The 21,865-nt window shown below is 41.5% G+C and overlaps 1 protein-coding gene across 16 annotated transcripts in view; it reads right to left on the minus strand.

The window, feature by feature from the left end:
- Srpk2 (SRSF protein kinase 2) overlaps positions 1–21,865 on the minus strand; it is a 176,846-nt gene that overhangs the window by 43,170 nt on the left and 111,811 nt on the right. For 15 of the 16 annotated variants that reach the window (XM_021161969.2, XM_029477090.1, XM_029477091.1 and 12 more), the window contains one exon: positions 16,285–16,436. Coding sequence is in view for 12 of the 16 variants with exons in the window: in XM_029477090.1 (XP_029332950.1) it covers positions 16,285–16,436 (152 nt within the window). In the remaining 4 variants the exon portion in view is untranslated. Of the gene's footprint in view, positions 1–16,284; positions 16,437–19,372; positions 19,548–21,865 lie in introns of all 16 variants that reach the window. The other variant, XM_029477094.1, reaches the window with a different exon arrangement.

The following is a 21,865-nucleotide window of genomic DNA, read 5'->3' on the forward strand; positions in this document are numbered from 1 at the left end:
ACACAGACACATACACAGGGAACATAAGCACACACATGACATGGACACGGAATATAAAAACACATGACAATGACACAGGGAACATAAACACACACGAGATGGACACAAGGAACATAAACCCGTATGACTTGGACACAGGGAACATAAACACACATGACACAGACACATACCTTTAATGATACAAACAGTGAAATTTAACAACAAAAAACACCAATACTTCAAGAATCCCATTCTTATTTTTAGGTTTGAGTTCATTAAACACACTATGATAAAAAGTGCATAGTAGCTGGGTGTGCATGCCTGCAATCCCAGTACTTGGGAAGATGAGGCAGGTTTGAGGCTGGTCTCTGCTATACAGCAAGACCTCTTTAAAAAACAAAAACACACAGTGGGGGAGGAAAGGCATGGTGCAATTTTCTAAACACTATAGAAGAAATACTGCTGGCTCTGTACAATCGTTTCCATATCTCCCATGTGAGATGTCTGTCTACTGCACTGTATATATTTATTTTTAAAAGTTATTAAGTAATGTGAAGTATAGACTGCAAGTGACAGCTCCTTCTGCTGAGGATGCAGGCCAGCGAAGCACGGATCTGAGGAGGAAGTATTTCCTGACTCCCCTGGCTCAGGTCAAGTGTTTTCCCTGTGTTTTTCTTCTACCCTTCCATGAAGTCATCTCTGCTCTGTCACACAACACAACAGAATGTATTCGCTACGTATTTCTCCCTTCTGTTCCCAAAGAGATGGCAAACCCTTAAGAGATGCGGCACAGGCTTTCTATGAAGTCGGTATCCTCGGTGGCTTGTACATAGTACTTACTGGGACCATAACAGACAGAACATATAACAAGCACACAGACATGAATAAGAGGGAGGGGTTTTTGTTACATAAAACAGCAAGTGCAGAGTGTGCCTCACCTTTAAAATATAAGCTAAAATCAGGCTTAGTGACCTGTGTCTTTAACTGCAGCACTTGGAGTGGAGTCAAGTGGAGCTCAGAACCAGTCTAGTCTACACAGTAAATAGTTCAGATCAGGCAGGGCTATACAATGAGATTCTATCTACAGAGAGACAGGCAAACAAATAAGCAAGCAAACAAAAATCAAAACTTTTTAAGTTATTGTTGTAACAAAGGATGAGAGAGGAAAGCCTCATGAAGAAATCATGGAGATGGGTTTAAGTGGAGTAAGTTTTACATTAGGAAATAGAGAAGAAATAGACTGGAGAGTTGGCTCAGTGGTTAAGGGTACTGTCTGCTCTTCCAGAGGACCCAGGTTCAATTCCCAATATCCACATAGCAGCTCACAACTGTGTGTAACTCCAGTTCCAGGGAATCTGACACCCTCACACAGACATACATGCAGTCAAAACACAAATGTGTATAAAAGTAAATAAACCCTAAAAAATTAAAGAAAAAGAAAGAAAAAATAAAAAGAGGAAGTCACAGGTCTGGCTGAGAAGATCGTTCCCAAATTATACAAGAGTTTGGACTTAAAAAAAAGAGAGAGAGAGAGTGAGAGAGAGAGAGAGAGAGAGAGAGAGAGAGAGAGAGAGAGAGTTTGGAATTTGCTTTTTGGGGGAGAAATTAACAAAGTATCCCCTCCAGAGAGAGAGAGAGTGAGTTTGGAATTTGCTTTTTGGGGGAGAAATTAACAAAGTATCCCCTCCACACCATACCTCAGGTCTGGACAAGGAGAACCTAATTTAAATGTACCTCCTCACATAGTATCATCCAACACTACTGCTAAGGAAACTGCAAGGCATGTTATTGTATCAGATTGCACATTTTAGATGTATGGTACTTAAATAACCCATCATGATCTTCACAAACCTTTCAGAATTTTTCTAAATTTTTCTAAAACATAAAAATGTCATGTTGAGGGCTGGAGAGATGGCTCAGTGGTTAAGAGCACTGACTGCTCTTCCAAAGGTCCTGAGTTTAATTCCCAGCAAACACATAGTGGCTCACAACCATCTGTAATGGGGTCTGATGCCCTCTTCTGGATTCTGGAGTGTCTGAAGACAGCTACAGTGTACTTACATATAATAATATAAAAAAAAAAAAGTCATATTGACATTTCTATTTTCCTTCTTTTGAAAAAGTATCTGCCTGCCTTTACTTCTCAGTGCTGGGAGTACAGGCATGTAATACAATGCCAGGCTGAAAAACAATTTTTCTAGAAAGACTCTCATAAACGATAGTGTCCATGAAGAAAAAACAAGCCTTAGTTGCACTGATGTCCACACCCACCATGGTTGTTCCTCATTTCCATGAGAATGCTTCAGGAACGTGTGTGTGTGTGTGTGTGTGTGTGTGTGTGTGTGTGTGTGTGTCTGTGTGTGGTGTTGTGTTGGGGGAGGGGGGTTGGGGGGGGTTAAGTTGTTAAGAATTCTAAAAGTGCACATTAGTTAACATCAGATCATACATGGCTAATGGTCGATTTTTACAGACCTTGTCTACAGATTTACTTGAGTTCATTTAAACAAAATTTATTCTAAACCAGTCTCTACACTTCCTCAAGTATACATCACACACTAAACTGTGGCCTAACATGATCGCTGGGCAACTCCAGACTAACCTTTGAGTGTATCCAGGTAACAGAGCAGCTGGGTCTCAGCCAATAAGAGGCAGACACTGCCCAAACATGACCATATAAGGCAACTGGCAACTGCAGGGACCAGGTACTTTCTTGCCACTCCTTGTCCTATGAAAGCAACCCGCCTATGTGACAGAGTAGGGCATGTCTGCAAGGTTGCCCGGTTCTAAAGGTTGTTTTGTTTTGTTTTGTTTTCTGGTCCAAATAATCTATGCAAATTCAAAAGTTTTTCAGGCTTTTTGGTTGTTTTTTTTTTTTTTTTTTAATCTGTAATTTAAGTTACAAGCTTCTTACATATGTCTACATACAATTAACGGTCAGAGTTTGCTGTCAAGTATGTTAATTCCCCCCAAATTGTAGATTAAACAATTAAAAGAGTTTACACCAACATTTTCCTTTTAGTTGTTTTTGTCTTTTATTATTTCTTAAATACCAGATACAACCATTTCTCGCTTCAGGATTTCTTTGACAGAATAACGCATTACTCCATGAAAAACACTGTTAAATCATTTATCCTTCCCTTCGATTGAAAAACATCCTCTACAGAAATCAAATACAGTGGGAGGTGCGTGCGTGTGCGTGTCTGTGTGTGCATTTTTTAACATTACAGAAAAGTCTTCCAGCAATCTAATATATATGGTCATACCATCTTTATATTGAAATTTTTAATCTATTCAATATTTTTTAGTCCTTGGCAATTTTTATATTTTAACATCTTTGTGGGGACTTATTTACACTTATTATTTCTATTTCACTTACGACTGTTTTACCTGTATGTATGTATACCGTGTATTTGCCTGGTACTCACAGAGGCCAGAAGTAGGCATGAGATTTTATGGAACTGGAGTTACAAACAGCTGTCTGCAGCTAGGTGGGTATGGGAACTGAGCCCAGCACACTGCAGTGTCAACCACAATCCGCTGAGAGCACTTCTGCCCCATCTTTTTTGGTTTTCTTACTTTTATTGTGGGCAACAATAGAGCAGCAGCACTGTATGAGATCATTAATTTTTAATAATTAAACAACCTCACATAATTAAGCACTTAATCAATTGTTTAATTAAGAACATATGCTTTTACATATCAACTTGGACACTGGCAGCTCAATGACTTTCAGCTCATTTCTTAGTTCTCAATTATGCTCTGGATAAATAAAAGTACAATACATCACATTATGAACTGGAAAAAAAACATAACCAACGTTAGAATAAAAAAGTCTTAAATGGATGTAAGTCTAGTTCAGAAGCCAGAATCCACATGAGAAATACTGGGATTTTTTTTTTATCTGAACAACATGAAAATATATTAAAATCATATTTGTTACATCGCTGAGTGATTTAGTGTATCAGTGAGTATAATGCCAGTGACCAGTTTGACAATATCTGGCTGACATGGCCTAATAGAATTAAGGTCATGATTTTCTTTTTAACAAGTAAAAATATTCTTTAATATATAAAACTGTTATAATAGAAAGAAATAGAAAAACATTTTCTTGGCTATTTGAAGCTAAAAATGACATTGCATACATTTGAGACTTTAAAATGAATTAAAAACGAAATCCCTTCATCCAGTGTAGATTTATTGCTATTTCTAAGCTAATTTGATTTGTAAGATAGAAGAGTGAATCAGAGTATATAGTTACTAACCGGTACTGACATGTCTGCTGGTTAATTTAACTGTCAATTGTTTCCATAACCTAAGTCACCTGGAAAGAAGGAACATCAGCTCAAGAGTTGACTGTGGAACACTGTCTTATTTTTGATTGACATGGGAGAATCCAACCCACTGTGGATGTTGTCAATACTTGACAAGTATAAAGAAGCTGAATGAGCAGGAGGCAGAGAGAGAAAGCTAGTTTGCAGCATCCCTTGATGGCTCTGGCCTCTAAGTTCCTGTCCTGGCTTCCCCCAGTGAGGAACTATTGCATTTGATTTACCAAGCAACAAAAAGCAAGTTAGAATAATGTTACAGTACTCTAAAGCACATTTCCATCCATTAAAAAAAATAAAATAAAAAAAGCGCACACACACACACACACACGCCCCATAAATTAGCCTACAGACAATCATATGGAAGGAAGCATTTTCTCAGCTGAGTTCCCTCTTCCCAAATAACTCTAACTTGGGTCAAGCCGGCATAACACTATGTAGCACAAGCCCCATGCTTAAGCCCTTCCTTTCTTAATTTAAAGTCTAACATTAATTAATACTTCCCACCTTAGTTGTCATCTTCTGGGAGTACAGCACAAGTACCCTTGTGGCGACAGGTCCAGGAATGTGAGTCACACAGGCAGGACTGTCTGCTCAAGGGAAAGAAGGTAAACCTGTTCTTCCACCCAGAGAGCTGGGGCTCACAAGTGACGACGACTTGGTGCTCTGTGTTATATGCTAGCCAGGACATACCAAGCTTCTACAACCAAGACCAGAGGTAGCTAGTAATCTAAATGACCCTATCAGGCAGGAACTCCCCAAGACCCACAATCAGAACCAGAGGTACCTAATAGTCTAAATGACCCTTACATTATCCGAACAGCCAGGAGCTCCCCAAAGCTGCCACAACCAGGAACAGAGGTCAGTAGCCTGAATGACCTCTGTCTGTATGACTAAGAACAGGCCAGGGTCTTCTTCTGGCCCTTAAAGTAGCATAGGTAGTGCATCTCTAGAGCCCATCTTCTGGGAAGAAATGACACGTACCCTGAGTTGAGTTTCAATATAATTATGCCTCCTTGTGCACCCAGTATTATATTACATGAAGAAACTTTCTCCAGATTATACCATATTTAAATTTGCTGGGATAAACTGCCTGGCATCACTGTCTAGAAGGTTTGATCCACACGGATGAAGCCAATCTGAACCATGTTTTCATTCCTACTAATTGGCAGTTCATTTCCCTGCCTGCAACCTACAGAGACCTCCACAATCATCAAAGAGGTAAGACACATACCAACTTCTATATTCATGCATCTGGTATCCAGTAGTAGTAATAATATGGACATACTTTCTTAGAAGACATTAGATTTACATCTATGCCAAATTAAAAGTAGTAGATGAATGTATGCCTTAAGAAAAGAGGTTAGTTAGTAGTATCTATGTGTAAGTTATACATATTTGGGAGTCTGCATCATTCTTTTATTGAATTCTATTCCTATATTCTAACGTATTGTCAAAGAAAGCAAATATAATAGTATCTTTTAGACTACCTAATCTTCTGTAATCCTGACATTTTATGCAAAACATAAAAAAATAAAACCCCAATCCCATCCTTTGTATGAATGGGTTTCTGATGTGTTTGTATGAGTGAGTTTATGATGTGTTTGTTATGAATGGGCTTATGGTGTGTTTGTAAGCAACAGAGTGGCTGAAATAACCACATTGTTTCTGAGGACAGCTCAGAAGTTCCCAGCTTACATATGCATTTGCCTTACAACTCATAGTTTCCAGGTAAGAAGCCTGATAATTCTGCTATGAAACAAAGCAATGCACACAAAGAAAATGCATCCATAGCTTCCATTGGCAGGCCTGGACTTAAAGCCCAGTAGAAAGAACTAGGAGCTTTCAGATAATTCTGCACCCTAGCTAGAGTTAACTTATAGCTGTCAGAGGTTCAAGTGAGATCACCAACAGTGTAAAGCACAGGCAAACCCCTCCAGCTGTTTGTGTGAAACATCTCACATCCGCTCACCGACAAAATGCAAAGTCCTCAGCTCACTATCCTAACTTTGAGAGGTGGTGGAAACATGAAGAATGAGAAACTATTTGGAGGAAACTGGGCATGTGCCTTTGAAGGTAATATGTAGTCCTGCCAGTCTCTTCTTCATACTTATTTATTCTTATTCATTGTTAGGTGAACAAGCTCATCGTCTTCACGTTCCCAGTACCATGGTGTCCTACCTCACCAGCCCAGCATCCACGGAACCAAGGGGTATGAACAGAAACCAATGGAACCGAGAGCCAAAACAATTCTCTTTAAATTGTTTGTGTCACATATTTTAGTCTGGGGTATATAAAGAAATTACTATGTTCCTGATACAGAAAATCATGAGCCACACAAAGAGGCGGTTTAAAGCTTCCCCATAGGCCCAGTTTGATACGTGATGATAACCAGAACTGCCCTGGCTAAACCATGACAAAGGTCACACACAGCGACCTCACTGATTCAAAGCAAACACGTGCCCATAGTCCTTAAAAGCCTGTCAGTATTTCTAAAAGTCATTAATCTTTTCCTGTAGGCTTCTCAATGATCATATTTCTTCTCCTCTGCCTAAAAACATGCTTAGATAGCCTACCATAAAGACAATGCTCCCTTCCTCTTACCCGACTACATACCCATCACTGTACTTCTGAGGATACCCCATGCTTCTGCATAGGTTACTGCCTCCCATAACTGACCCTCATCTCATGAGTCACTAGCTACCCCCTAACAAGTGCCCTCTGAAGGGACTAACCAGCCTGAGCATGGTGAGCATGGTGAACATGGCTCTGGCAGGCCTTGTTGCTTCTTCCTCATCCCCTCTGCCTTGCTAAAAGCTGTTAGATTACATCCCTCAAGCTAAACACCAAGGTCTACCCCTTTATTTGACCACGTCTTCCTCCTGAGCCTGAGCACCAAGGTCCAGCTACTGAAAGCCCCCTTTGGCTCACCTAATTAACATGCCCGATTATACTTAAACACCTTATTTTAACACCGAGTTTTCCCTAGCCTTTATAACCAACCCCCCATTTTCTTATTGGGAAGTATCTGTCTCCTCTCTATCCATAGGCAGTCCCTTGTCCCCCTCTGGGACAAATACCCCTCCTCCTTGTCCCTTGTTCCCTTCCCATCTCCCTCATCTCCTGTCTTTGTCTCTTATTTCCCTGGCCTTTGTCCCTCTCCGGCAAATAAGTCTCCTTTGTGCTGAGACCTTGGTCTTGAGATAACCTAAGCCAATACTGCCCCCAGCATCCTCAAAGGATCCATCCTCTCCACACTGAGGCTGCAGAGAAGGCTGCTGTTGTTAAATCCTGTCTTTTGGAAAACTTTGCTTTCATTTTATACCCTAGAACATGCAGTCTTAGAGAAAGCTTGGTGAGTTATCACTAAAGACAAAAGTAGTGCCACCCTAAGAAGACTTTGAGGGCTAGTGAGAGTCTAACACACAGTAGGATGGGCAGTGCCATAAACTGAGCCAAGAAAATTAACAGAATCAACAAAAGGCTTTCGCTAAGAAGGAAAGGATCTCATAGAATTAGACAAGTCATAAGAGGAATTATTTATAATAGGACAAGAGACAGTAAAGGATAATCAAGTTACATTTACTGATAGGAGAGTTAAGAAGGCCACTTGCAAACAGTATAGCAGGGCCTTAAGAAGTTGAATATGGAATTATAGCATTATATAGAAGTTCTGCATCTATTTATCTCAAAAAACAATGAAAAGAAATGTTGTCATCCATAAATATTCATAATCAAGAATGAAAACAACAGTACTGTGTCCCACTGGCTGGGCAAATACGTCAAGGGGAGACACAGACAAATAGTGGGGGTAGTTGTATATTTCCATACATATAGTTAAAACCACTGAAATGTTCCCTTTACAGAGAGGAAATTATGAATACATACTATATTTCAAAAAAGTCTATGAAATTGAAAACTAGAAAGTTTGTTATTATTTGAGATAACCCATGCTGGCCTTCAATTTGCTATATGCAGCTGATGATGACTTTGAACTCATGACCCTCTCACCCTTGTCTCCACTGTGTTTCCCACTGGCTACCATACCTGACTCAACAAGGTATCACCTGCAGTCTACTCATCAGCAAAGAGAATCCCAAATGGCATGTGGGGCTGAAAACAAGAGGCCCTGTCTCAAGCAAGGGGGGACGAGAGGATGACTCCCAAGGCCTCTACATAGGCACAGGTGAGGAGGATGGGTTTTTTAAAAAGAAGAAAAAGAACACTATACTATCTATATTCCATTTTCTCATTGCCCAAAGGAAAAATAAAAGAGAAACAAATGACTCCAGAAATCACAGTATTACCAGCTCTGTTTATGAATGCTTTTAAAACACTACCTGAAGCCCCCAAACAAGAATAAAATATGCTAGTCCTTCTGGAAAATTGGTAGATCTCCCTGAAGAATAGAAGTAAGAACTGATTTGCGGGGGCATCTCCAAAGCAAAACAGAGCAGTCAGCTATGTTCCAGTGAGTCTATAGAAGAAATGGAGGAAGGAAGAGACAGAAAGAAGAAACATAAATGACTAAAGGAACATGTATGACTCAAGCTGGAGTGACCCACTGCTGTGGGATCCAAACAAAACATTAGACAACAGTTGGAAAGCCCAGAAAGATGGTGGCTGAGGTACACAGCCACCTAAGGAGAGCTGGGGAGGCCTGTGTGCTATTCCCTCACTACTGCTATGTCTTACCCGGCCCTGGCAGCATGACAGGAGTGCAGGGCAGGAAGATTACATCTGACAACATAGGCTCACCTCAGCCCAGACCTAGTAGAATCCTCTTCTGCAGACTATAGGAGATCAAAGGTGGAAACAAGAGCCACTGACATTTAGAATGACTGAAGGAAAGAGCAGTTAAAATAAAACCAACCACACACACACAGACACACACATACACACACAAGAAAAGGCCATTAGAATGTGCATTACTTTGTATACTAACAATATCATCCATCACCACCTTTATATTCACCTGGGAATGTGCAGACAATGAAGGATTACTAGGAAGTAAGTAATGGATTCACCATGCACCCCATATATGACATTGGTGAAATTGCTCACATTTTACCCAGAAGATTTAGCACCTGCCCATGCTGGGTGGCTCACAAGTGCCTAGAACTCTGCCTCCAAGAGATCCATTGCTGCTGTTGGCACCTGCACTAGTGTGCACATACTACACAAAAGTATTTTAAAATAATAAAAATGGGCTAGGTATTGCCAAGTAGTTTCCTCTTTATTCTTCTTGTATGTGTGTGGTATACACACAGATGTGTGCACATATAGAAGTGCTCCTATCCTGAGAGAAGGGCTATGTGCATAACTACACATGAGCGCACATGTGGTGGCCTGAGGTTGATGTTAAGAATCTTTCTTGATTACTCTCCCACCTTAGTTGAGTTTCTGAGTAAAAAACCAAGAGCACTAATAACCTGGTCTCATTAATCAACTTGCTTTGGGGACTCCCCGTCTAGAAAATTTGAAGCAAAAATTACAGAAGGGCAAACATGTCTGCCTGGCATTCAAGTGGGCTCTAGGGATCTAAACTCTCTTCTTGCCTATATGGCAATCAGGGTTAATTGCTAAGCCTCCAACAGGTTTTTTAACTGATATAAAATTCACATATTACTTTAATGAAAGCCAAAATTATTCTATGCACAATGTTATCTGCAAATCCATGTTCCCTTCTTACCACCAATGAATGGGCAGGTATCTCCAAAGTGTACATGAAGAAATGCAATGAGACTCCAAACAGAACTCAAGAGCATGTGATGCTGTAAGACTATGGGCACACTCAAGTTTTTAGACTATCAAAAAGAGGGAAGTGGACAATTATAGCCTACAAAATACTTGAGACTACATGAGGATGATACCATTTAACCGTGAAACTAGCACTTATTAGCCAGCCTGAGATGACAATACACAAACATTGTCTATAGGAAAATGTTTTTCAATCTTGCCATTTTAGGACCTTAGTAATTTTCATAACAGGAACTGAACTAAACATAGATTTTTGACAACATCCTAGGCCTCTAACCAATAGATGCTGATGGAGCAGCCTCAAGTATAAAAACAGTAACAGCAAAAATCTCCAGACACCACAAACAGAAAACTCCCCTTGACAATGAAGAACCATGGACACAGGACAGACTTTTAGGTTAAGTATCACAGAAACACTGCTCTTAAAGGTAAAGAGAAAGTTCACACTATAATGAAGTGAATTGTGTACTCGGGGAAAGGAAGGATTTAAGTATAAAGTCAGTCAAACTTAGAGGCACCACATTAAAGTATAGAGGATGGAAATCCAGGCAGCTTATTCTTCTCACAGATGGAAAGCAGACACAGAGAGGGAAAGTGTCTGTGTTCAGAAAGAAAGTCTAAACTCATAAATTAGTGTTTATAACATGCTTTTAAGATACCACTCAAATTTCTAAAGCTGCAATCTCTGTATTTAACTCAAATGTATACTATTTCTAAGAACTCTGGAATATCAGGGGGGCAATTTTAATGCAGACATGAAAAGCCTGTATTCTATAGTCCTTCAGATCTGTTGACCACACCACACATCACCTTCTCAGACACCCACTGCTTTTTGTTTTGTTTGTTTTCTGAGAAAGGGTTTCTCTGTGTAACTCTAGCTCTCCTAGAATTCTCTGTAGACTGAGCTGAGCTCAAACTCATCAGTCACTCTCAACCACTCAAGATCAAAGGGGTCACGACCACAAATCAGATATGCTGGTTCTCACTTATTTACACCGTGATTCATAACAGTGGTAAAAGTAGTGGTATGAAGTAGCAGCAAAATAATTTCATGGTTTGGGCTTGTTCCAACATGAAGAACTGTGGAGAATTGCAGGCTGGTCTCCAGTTGAGCAGAGGTCTGAACCCTGGGAATGATGATAATTCACCTTCATGACACTGTAGACGCTCCCTTATGCTCCTGAAACTCTGGCTCCTTGCCTAAGTTAAGGCCCCCACAACCCCCACAAGAGAAGCATAGCTAGAAGTCATGTAGACAATGGCCCAAGCTTCTGACCTTTAGGCTAAACTCTTCCCCAGTTACCTAGCAACAGTAAAGTCCATAAAAAGGGCTGTTCAGTCCCACCTTGCTCTTTTACTTGTCTCTCTTGCTTCTTACCCCTCACTCTCTCCCCCTCTCTCCTCTCCCTTTGTCTTCTCTCCTCCCTGTCTTCTCTGCTCTCCTCTCTGTCTTCTCTGCTCTCCTCTTTCTCTTACTCTTTCTCTCTAGCCTCCCCCCCCCACACACCACCGTCTCTCTTTCTCCCTGCATTTCTATAATAAAGCTCTTAAATCATTGAGAATCTCTGCTCATCAAGATCCGCTGCATGCACTCTGGTCGGTGTTGGGAACCTCTTCCTTCATCCCTCTCTCCTATAACCCTGGTGGCTTTAGCAAAGTAGATCTGAGGTCCCCAGGTAGGGCTGCCCCTGGCCACCCCCTGAAGAGTGGGATAGAGGAATGCCCACCCAGGGATGAGTGGAAGGTAGTAGCAGCCCTCCCATGCCTGACAGACCAGAGGATAGGGAAAACTCTGGCGGGGCATGGGTTTTTCCCCTCCACCTCTCCCCCTGGGCCCCCCTTTTAGTTCCCAAAAGAACTATACACAGGGTCGCAGCATTACAAAGGTTGAGAACCACTGTCTGACTCATAGACACAAAGTGCAGAATAGAATGAGGACTATCACTTAGGTGCAGCTTTGGAATTTGTTAAACATGGTACCTGGGCTGGAGAGATGGCTCAGTGGGTAGCAGCTCTTGCTATACCAACATAAGGATCTGAGTACAGTTCCCCAGAAACCACATAAAGGAAAGGCATGGCTGCATGCACCTATACAACTCCAAGGGAGATCAGAGAATGAGGCTTGTTGGCCAGGCAGTCAAGTCAAAGAAAGCTCCTCCAGGGTCAGCAAGTGATTTGTCTCAAAAGAATAAGGCAGAGTGACAGAGCAGGACTCAACATCTTCCTGTGGCCTTCATGCATGTGCACAGGAGCACACACAGATGAGCACAGCTGTATATGTATGTGCATACACGTGTGTGTGTGTGTGTATGTGTGTGTGCACGTGCGCATGCAAGCGCGCCCATGCACGCACTCACACACACATGTTCAAAATTACTATATATACTCATTAGGTGGGCAAACTACAGTCTTCAATATACACTTAAATTACTTGGTTAAAGAGCTGCAAGATTCCCAAAATGTGTATGGTATGGACTATTGACCCCTGAGACTCTTAACTCTCCCTGACACAGGCATTTATGCAGAGACTCAAGAAGCAAGTATGTATTACATAAGACCTGCTGGAAGTGTTTGTTCATGGCTGCACCCATATCCAACTCAAGTGCTTTAGTTTGGAAGTAGAAACTGAATAAAGCACATAGCCTATTGCTACAATTCCTCCCCAGACAACTGCCCAGAGGTGGTATACATACAAAGGAGGACAACCCGTGCTGACAGCAGCTTAGAGACTAAAGAAATCCGCCTCCAAGAGACAGATGGGTGCAATCAAAGGGAACCAGTTATCAACAGGGAAAACAGATAAATACAGTGCCACATACTTTACTTTTATTCCCTGCAAAATCTTAAGATGCAAAATACTATATATTCATTGGGGATGATATTATATTGTAGATGATAAGTCAAAGACTAGAAGAAAAGGTACTTATCAAAGGACACAGACACGAAAAGCAAGAGTCATGGTCTAAAGCCAAGTCTCTCAGATCTCAGTCCCTAATGCTCCTGGACAGACATAGTTGGGCAAGCTGACTAGAGATGCAGGACACAGAAAGTCCCACTTTAGAGAGAATGCCAAGGCAAACATGAAGTGCTGGAAATGCTTAGCAACAGCAGAATTTAATTACTGGTCTTTATGCTAAAATGGACAGTTCATGATTTGTAACTAGACCTGTAAACCTGAGGCAATAAAAAGCCTCGTCATGAACAACTGAGACCAGCACAGCCCCAAAGGCATGAGAACACCATGGAGTCACAGGCTCTAGATTAAGCTGACCACTGTCAAAAGCCCGTTCCATCTTTGGTGAACATTTCTTCCGCAAAGAGAAAGGGTACCTTTTGTTACTGATGATGTCTTCTTCTATTCCAGGAGAATTAAAAATTGGCTTATAAGACAACAGTTCTCTAGGAATAGAGGCAATATAAACAAGATGAACAGGTGGAACACAAGACACATTAGCCTAAGTGAAAGAGAATTCTTCATGAAGAAAAAAAGCCTTTTCTTAACCCAGTCCACAGCTACTGGGCAGGGCCAGGCAACAAGGGCCAGGCAGGAAGGAAAGGGAGAGACAACCAATAAAGCAGTGCCTGCTGCCTGTAACCTGGCACACAGAGAAGGCAGCTAAGTAAACAGAACACAAAGATGAGGACCTGGTCTGCAGTGACAGTTTACGGAATGGAAAGAGGAGACTAGGCTGCACCTTCTGATTCTGCAGCAGAGCTAGAGGTATCAGATTAACCACGATCTTGTACTGGGGATATTTATTAGCATTAGGGTAATTTTAATTATTTCATTAGTGCTAATAGTTGTCATTATTGCTTTCAAAACTGTGACAGCTAAAGACAGACACACAGCTTTTTTTGTTTACTTTTATCGGATTAGGCCCAATATACACACATAAATGTACAGGAAGGATTGGAGGTCACTGTGCTCCCTTCAAACAGCCCCAGTCCACTCTTAGAATTCTGTTACAATTTAAGCTTCCACATATCTCAAAGGCCGGGGGTTGAAGGCTTCATTACCAGCCCATGGTACACTGCCAAGTAGCAGCAGAACCTTTGGAAGGTGGGACCTAACCACGAGTCAGATTATTGTAGGGCTCCTGCCTTTCCTTTCTGGCCACTTTCTAGACATGACACAATACGGCTGGTTGGAAGAGGGGCAGCAGGAGGGGGTGTGTGTGCAGGCACAGACTGGAACCTAATACTGTGAATTAAAATAAGTCTTTTTTTTTTCCTTTTGAATATCTCAAGTAATTCTATCATACAACAGATTCCTTGAATGTACTTCTATCAGTAGTTTGAGACAAACTGTTATAGTCCATACAAAATTTCAGACACATCTGACATATGCAATGCTAATTAAAGGCACAAGTTACTCATTCCTTGTAAAGATGAGAGAGGGAGTATAACAGGACACCACCTTGAGTGTGCACACACAAGCAAAAGGTGTCACCATCTCTAATGTGCCTTATTGAGGTCGACGTTAATACTCTTAGAATGTTTAGAGTTCCACAAACTTTACCTAGAATCAGCCCTAACTGAAGGACTCTTCATGCTTAATCCTCTATTTGGGAATGAAATGTCCCCTAGGTTGGTTCAGAGGTAAGAGAATCGGCTTCATCTCTTGACGCATACTCTGAACGACATACAGCGTTCATGCCAGCAGGGTTGAACTTGCTGAAGAGAAGGGCTCCCAAGTAATGACCCCTACAGGTCAACTGCAAGGTCATAATACACTGTACAGCGCTCCTTGTGACAACCGCATTTCCAAAACCAAGAAACACAGATGCAAAGGGAGGGTGATGAGCTCCCCCTCCTGGCTTTTGTAAACTGCATCCTCATCTTTTATTAGATGGCATAGTCTCTGGTGTCATAATTATGACAGATGCTGAGAAGATTCATTCTCTTTTCTAATGAAAATAGTGGCTCTAGGGGAAGGAGAGATGGCTCAGCGGTTAAGAGCACTGACTGGTCTTCCAGAGGTCCTGAGTTCAGTTCCCAGCACCCACACAGTGGCTCCCAACATCTCATATGTCATCTCATATGTTCCAAGGGATCATATGCTCCCTTATGACCTTTGATGCTACCAGGTAAGCATGCGGTGCTCAAGCATAGATAATCAGGCAAAGCACGTAGACACGTACATTTTTTAAGATCTTTAAAAAAAAAAAGAAAAGAAAAGGAAATGTTAATTGTATGGGCAAACACCTGTCCCTATTAAAGAGTAAAATTACAGGAACTTAGTTCTTTTACTTTTATAAGAGAATGACCCAGTCTTGTTCTCAGCAGACAACTGGGTTGTAACAGCACAAATGACTGCTTCCACTAGATAATGAAAATCTGCTAAGACACTACAGGTCTGGAGGCTCACTAAGGGCTGATGGTTTGTTCATGCATGCATCTTCTGCCATATCCTTAGGTTATACAGAATCTGAATTACATGCTTAAAATCTGCAGCAGAAAAACTATTTACCAACAACATAGCAGCTCAGATCTGCAGAGAATGGGAATCCAAGTGAGCAAGACAAAGCATTACTGCAACTTCCTTTTCATGGAGACCTTCAGGCTCCAGGCTATACAAAGGACAACCAGTGTGTGTCCCTGCTGTTCTCCATATTCATCACACACCATGCTGGCCACTTAGGACTTTTAACTGTACATGTTCAGTCTTAAAGTCAATACAAGAACATTCTAATCTGCTGAGCAGTGGTGGCATGTGCTTGACTTTAAATCCAACATACCCTGCCTTTAAAAAAAAAAAAAGAATCAACTTCAATAGTTTCTGTGTCTTCTGTAGAATCATGGATAAAAACAAAACCTGCCATGCTGCACAGCACCAGAACCAACCCACAGAATGTCTTCTTCATTAAGTACAATGCCATGAAAGGTTCTCTGGGTAATAAATGAGCACTACTCACTGTGCTGCTACATGGGGAAGGGAATGCTTCCCTTTTAGCCACACTTAAGTTATAACCAGCTTCTGTCAGGAGCCTGGCACCTCCTCCCCCACATGTTCTCCTTGGATGACCTTCATCTGTGATTATGAGGGATCAAACGCGTCTGAGTATGCCTACGACGTGTGCACATACACACTTTCCCTTCTCTTACAGTGCTCTAAGTGCATCATGCTATAGTCAGCTTAAGAGGCTAATGGAATAAACATCAAGTGACGCCATGCTCACCGCACAGGGAAGCAAGCCCACCCTGTCAGTCCAGCACATACCTTTGCAGTAATCTGCGGGGTCCTCCTGCTCCTCATCATCTGACCCCAGAATCTCCTCCTCTGGCTCTGGGGGCACGGGGTCTGGCAGTGGTGGTGGCGGTGGTGGTGGTGGTGGAGGAGGAACTAAAGGAGCTTTCTGTTGAGGCTCCGGCCTGAAACAGAAAGGAAAAAAATCAATTTACAAGAAGCAAATCATGCATTATCGAAAAATTTGAGTTTCTTGGTTTAAGGAAAAATAGAACCTGCCACACATTAAGAAATGCTAACTAAAGTCATGTCACTCGTTTTAGTGAAATTCAAACAATGCTTATCACACAGACAGGAAGGGTGGCAGCCTTTCTGTTCATTAACAAAGGAGTGTGTTTTACAAGCATCTACTCATTCAGGAGTTCAATAATTTTTAAGGCTTGACAAAATAAATTTTTATTGTAATGAAAGAGTACCCAACTCCAGAATACACAACTTTGTAAGATAACAAGGTCAGCTATTACAGGAGAGATGCTAGCTTGTCCTGAGATGGTATGTAAAACTGGGGTCAGAGAAACTGTCTCAAGTACCCACCCATCCAACCATCCACCCATCCAACCATCCAACCATCCACCCATCCACCCATCCATCCATCCATCCATCTATCCATCCATCCATCCATCCATCCATCCATCCATCCATCCATCCATCCATCCATTTCACCTCTTGGCTGAGATGGCCCTGCCAGCCTTTAAAACATCATTCTTAGCATGAGTTAACTATAGCTAATGAATGGGCGCTATCAACACTGAAACAAACTGCCACAAGTAATAAAGGAAGGTAGAAGAATGGGAATGAGAAGAAATGCTAACATCATTAGAAAGGAGTAGAGCTGCAGATAACATGGAAAGGAGAGGGCAAACACAACCAAGGAATGGCGCCATTAGCAGGACAACTAAAAACACGTAAGTAGAGGCCCAAATTCCAGTAAGGACTGGGGAAGTGAAACGTTGTCCTGGATGCTTTATAAAGACTGCCCTGAAGAATAAAACACCCCAGGAATGGGCCAGGGAGCAGAGACAGGTAGGTCAGAAAGGTGAGGTCACACATCCCCCTACAGAGAGCCCAGAGAGGGTAGAAGCCGCCTGAGGACTTTGTTCATTACACTTTGAAACCTGCTAGAAGTCTAACGAACGGAGTCAGAATCCGTGAATGTGTTTCTATCGGTGGTTTTAGACACTTATGGCCATTTCACTAACCTTCAAAAACATCTGACACATGCAGTGCTAATTAAAGGCACAAGTTTCTTACCAAGTTTACCATATGGCAATAACATACATATACATAAATGTGTAAACACAGACTCTGTGACCACCAAAACTGCACCTAGGTGCTAACAATGACCTACACAGAGTGCTGGAGCTTCATGCACACAACCTCTCCTCAGCAGGACAGGAAGAGAGCACCCATGACCCTCCGGAACTGCGGTCTCACATTGTTACCCAACTGCTGCACGGCCCACATTGCTTAACAAACTTGCAGACTTGTATTGTAAGAGGAAAGGCCTTGACTCCTTTCCCTCTGTAAGGACTACATTGAACATGACGTTGGCAGAAAGTACTTAAAATCCAGTTCTCTCAGTTAGAAGACAGACAGTATACTGTGGTAACGCCATAATGGTTCACTGGTCTATCATCTCAGAACAGCTGGAACTGCACTGCATAACGCAGAAGCCACTGGCCACCAACAGTTCTGGTAGCAGTGAGTAGGCAGTCAGAACTGAGGTATGCTGTGTGAAATACACACTGGTCCAAAAACAGGTAAAATAGCTTCGCATTTTTTATGTACTACATTTTAAATATCCGATACATGAGTTAAAGTGTATGACTAACATTAGTTCCCCTTGACTCTCTTTACTTTGCCTAATGTGGCCACACATTTAATGTGAAATCTTGACTGACAGAGTACCCACTGTATTTCTACCGGGTGGTAACTCCCCGAGACAGAGCAGCAGGTTAGCCTCACACTCCTGGTCACCCCAGGGATAACAAGCTCTTCTAAAGCTTTGCTTAGCATCCCCACATAGTGACACCACTTCTCGCAGGGCCCACTAACTCAGCTCAAGTGCCAGTGCACTGTCCACACATGCTCCATGAGTCTTGTGGCATGCACCCATACTTACTACTCCACCACATACGAGCCATACTGTACCATCTGAGGGGAGACAGGGGCTTATTGTAGAATAGGCTGGCCTCAAATGTGCTATGCATCTGAAACAGAATTTCAACTACTGATCTTCCTGTTTCTCTCAAATGCTCGAATTATAGCATATACCACAGACCAGCTGAGGCAGTCTAGTTTAAAAAAGTTTCTAGCCGGGCAGTGGTGGGGCACACCTTTAATCCCAACACTTGGGAGGCAGAGGATACTACTGAGATTTTAAGCCCCCACCATCATGCTTCGCTTTCAAAAGAAAAGTTTTCATCTTATACCCCAAAAAGGAAACAAACAAACAAACAACAAAAGCTAAGTGGCAATGTTGCACACCTTTAATACCAGCACAGGTAGGTGGATTTCTGAGTTCAAGACCAGCCTGGTCTATAGAGCAAGTTCCAGGACAGCCAGGGCTACAGAGAGAAACCTTACCTCAAAACAAAAACAAAGATTTAAAAAAAAAAAAAAAAAACCACCATTAGAAAACAAAGAGCTCATTCACCAGGAGAAAAAGATTTCAAAATTATATAATAAAAAGAGACAAAGGGAAGTTACTGTATCCTGGAGTATATAGAGAACTCTTATACCTAACATTAAAAAAGACACATTAATATAAAAATAGATAAAGACACAAAGATGTAGTTCAATGTAGGACACTTGTTCATCATCATTAACAAAGTTCAAAGTTCAATCACAAATACCAAAAGAGTAGAGGATGAATATTTCTAAAGAACATATACAAGTGATCAAAACACAAAACGATGGTCAGTGATATCACTTGGCTGTTTTAATTGTTAACTTGATCATAATAATCTAGGATCATATGGAAAGAGTGTCTCAACAAGGAACTGTATACATCAAGCTGGACTGTGGGCGCTCAGGGAAGGGAATGTCTTGATTATGTTACCTCTGAAGAAAGACCGAGACCACTATGGGTGGCACCATTCCGTAGGCAAGAGATCCTGATCTCTTAGGTGAACAGAGCAAGCAGAACACTAACAGGCATGCATGTCTTTATCTCTCTCTGATGCCGACTGTGTACGTGATATGATTAGCTGCTTCAAGTTTCTGCCTTCATTTCCCTGCAATAATGGACCATAACTTGGAATTATAATCTAAAATAAGCCCTTTCTCACTAAGTCGCTTTATGTCAGGGAGTTTTATCATAGCAACAGAGATGAAAATAGAACAGGCATTCAGGAAAGGGAGATCCACACTGCAATGAGCTGCATCCTACGCCAAGACAGCTATAATAAAATACCCAACATTAGCAAATGTTAGGGAGGATGGAAACATGGGCCTTCATACACTGCTGATGAGAATACAGCACAGCTATTTCATACAACATTCTGGAAACTCCTTTACAATTAAAGGGAAGGGACTCAGAGAGGTGGTTCCACAGTTAAGAGCACTGAATGCTCTTCCAGAAAACCCAGGTTCAATTCCCAGCCCCCAGATGGCAGCTCATGACTGTTTGCAACTTCAGTCCCAGAGGATCTAATGTCTCACTCTGGCTTCTATGGACACTGAACACTGGTGTGTGAACATACATACAGGTCCAACACCTGCACATATAAAAATAATAAATGAAACGTTTAAAACATTTTTTTTTTCTGAGACAGGGTTTCTCTGTAGCCCTGGCTGTCCTGGAACTCACTTTGTAGACCAGGCTGGCCTCGAACTCAGAAATCTGCCTGCCTCTGCCTCCCAAGTGCTGGGGTTAAAGGCATGTGCCACCACTACCCAGCTATATTAATTTTTTTAACAGAGGAAATGGAACAGATGAGAAGGCTAAGTGGGTAAGGGACCTGCTACAACCTGATGACCTAGTCTTGACCCTGAGATCCCTTACAATGGAAGGAGAGAACTCCTACAGGCTTTCTCTTACCCTCCACACACACAACAGCACCACTTCCAATCAATATATCAATCAATCAGTGCAATTTTTTAAAAAAAGGTTACACATCATTAACATATGATTCAACAAGTCTATTCCTAGGTATACACCGATATGAAATATCTCCACATAGAATCTTGTCCAAAATGTTCCCTGTAGTACTATTATCCACAGTAAATAATGTGTAGAAAAAATTCAAATGTCTATTACTGTCAAACAGACAACATGTGGACCTACAATGTAATATTATTCCAAAATAGTAAGAAATTAAGTGCTGAGAGTGCATGACCTTTTATTGCACAACAGTTCGCAAAAGATATAACTCACTAAGAACATAGGGTCTATGATTTTACCTTGAAACAGATATCCAAAATAAACAGTTACATAGGCAAAATAAAATTGTTGCGAAGAAAGGGGATAAGACTGAGCTGCCTATGTTGGATGGCAATTCTAAGCTAGTCGCTTAGCATTTTCTAACAATTATATTACATAAAAAAATATACAATTTATTGCCCCACAGAGGACCTTTTAAAAATGTGGTTTTAAAAAGATAAGCATTTCTTCCAACACTAGACTCACCGACTGCACTCATCAGCTCTGCACTGGGTTTTGCAGGCATTCTTGTGCTAACACAAACGGAGGGACCTAAAGTCACCCTTGCAGTAAGTCAGAAGTCCAAGCTCCTTCCAGCTCACTCAGACTTTTGCTCTTCCTTCTTTTCATGGAGAAATACATATGTGAGCTGTACATCTGGCAGGGGAAAGGGTCCCTGTTTACAGCTCAGACGGCAACTGATATAAATTTGAAAATATGGTTCAATAATCTTCAATCAAAATTCAAAGAGGAATTCGAGATGAAGTTCTTCAGGTAGTATTAATATTTCAGCAAATTTCACATAAAAATAAAATCCTGAATTTAACCCTCCCTCTCTTCTTTAAATGGAAGGTTAGGCTAGGCAGTATCCAGTTGGCATTTCTACTTACAGACAAAATCAGCAATAATACATGCACTTGCTCCCAGAATAGCTTATTAAAATGTTAATACTGGGTAAAGCAACAAGCTAGGCAAGGAAAAGAAGAATTTCATGTATTCCTCTCCAATGAAAATATAATTTCTATGCTTCTTATATATCAACATATGTGTGCACTGCTGTGGCTCTCAGCATAGGAGACCTTGCTCCTCTGGGAGAGCTGTGAATGTAAGAAGTGACAAAGCTCTATGGCCAAAGAAACGTGGCTTGACTAAACAGCTCAGAACTAAACAATGAATGTGCACGTGCACAATGAAGATGTCAGGAAATCAGACTTGCTTCTCAGCTCATCTATATTTTAGCCCCAAAAGTCGGTTGTTGGGGGCTGGTGAGATGGCTCAGTGGGTAAGAGCACCCGACTGCTCTTCCGAAGGTCCAGAGATCAAATCCCAGCAACCACATGGTGGCTCACAACCATCCGTAACGAGATCTGGCACCCTCTTCTGGAGTGTCTGAAGACAGCTACAGTGTAC

Source organism: Mus caroli, chromosome 5, assembly GCF_900094665.2.
Source record: "Mus caroli chromosome 5, CAROLI_EIJ_v1.1, whole genome shotgun sequence".
Lineage (NCBI taxonomy): Eukaryota > Metazoa > Chordata > Mammalia > Rodentia > Muridae > Mus > Mus caroli.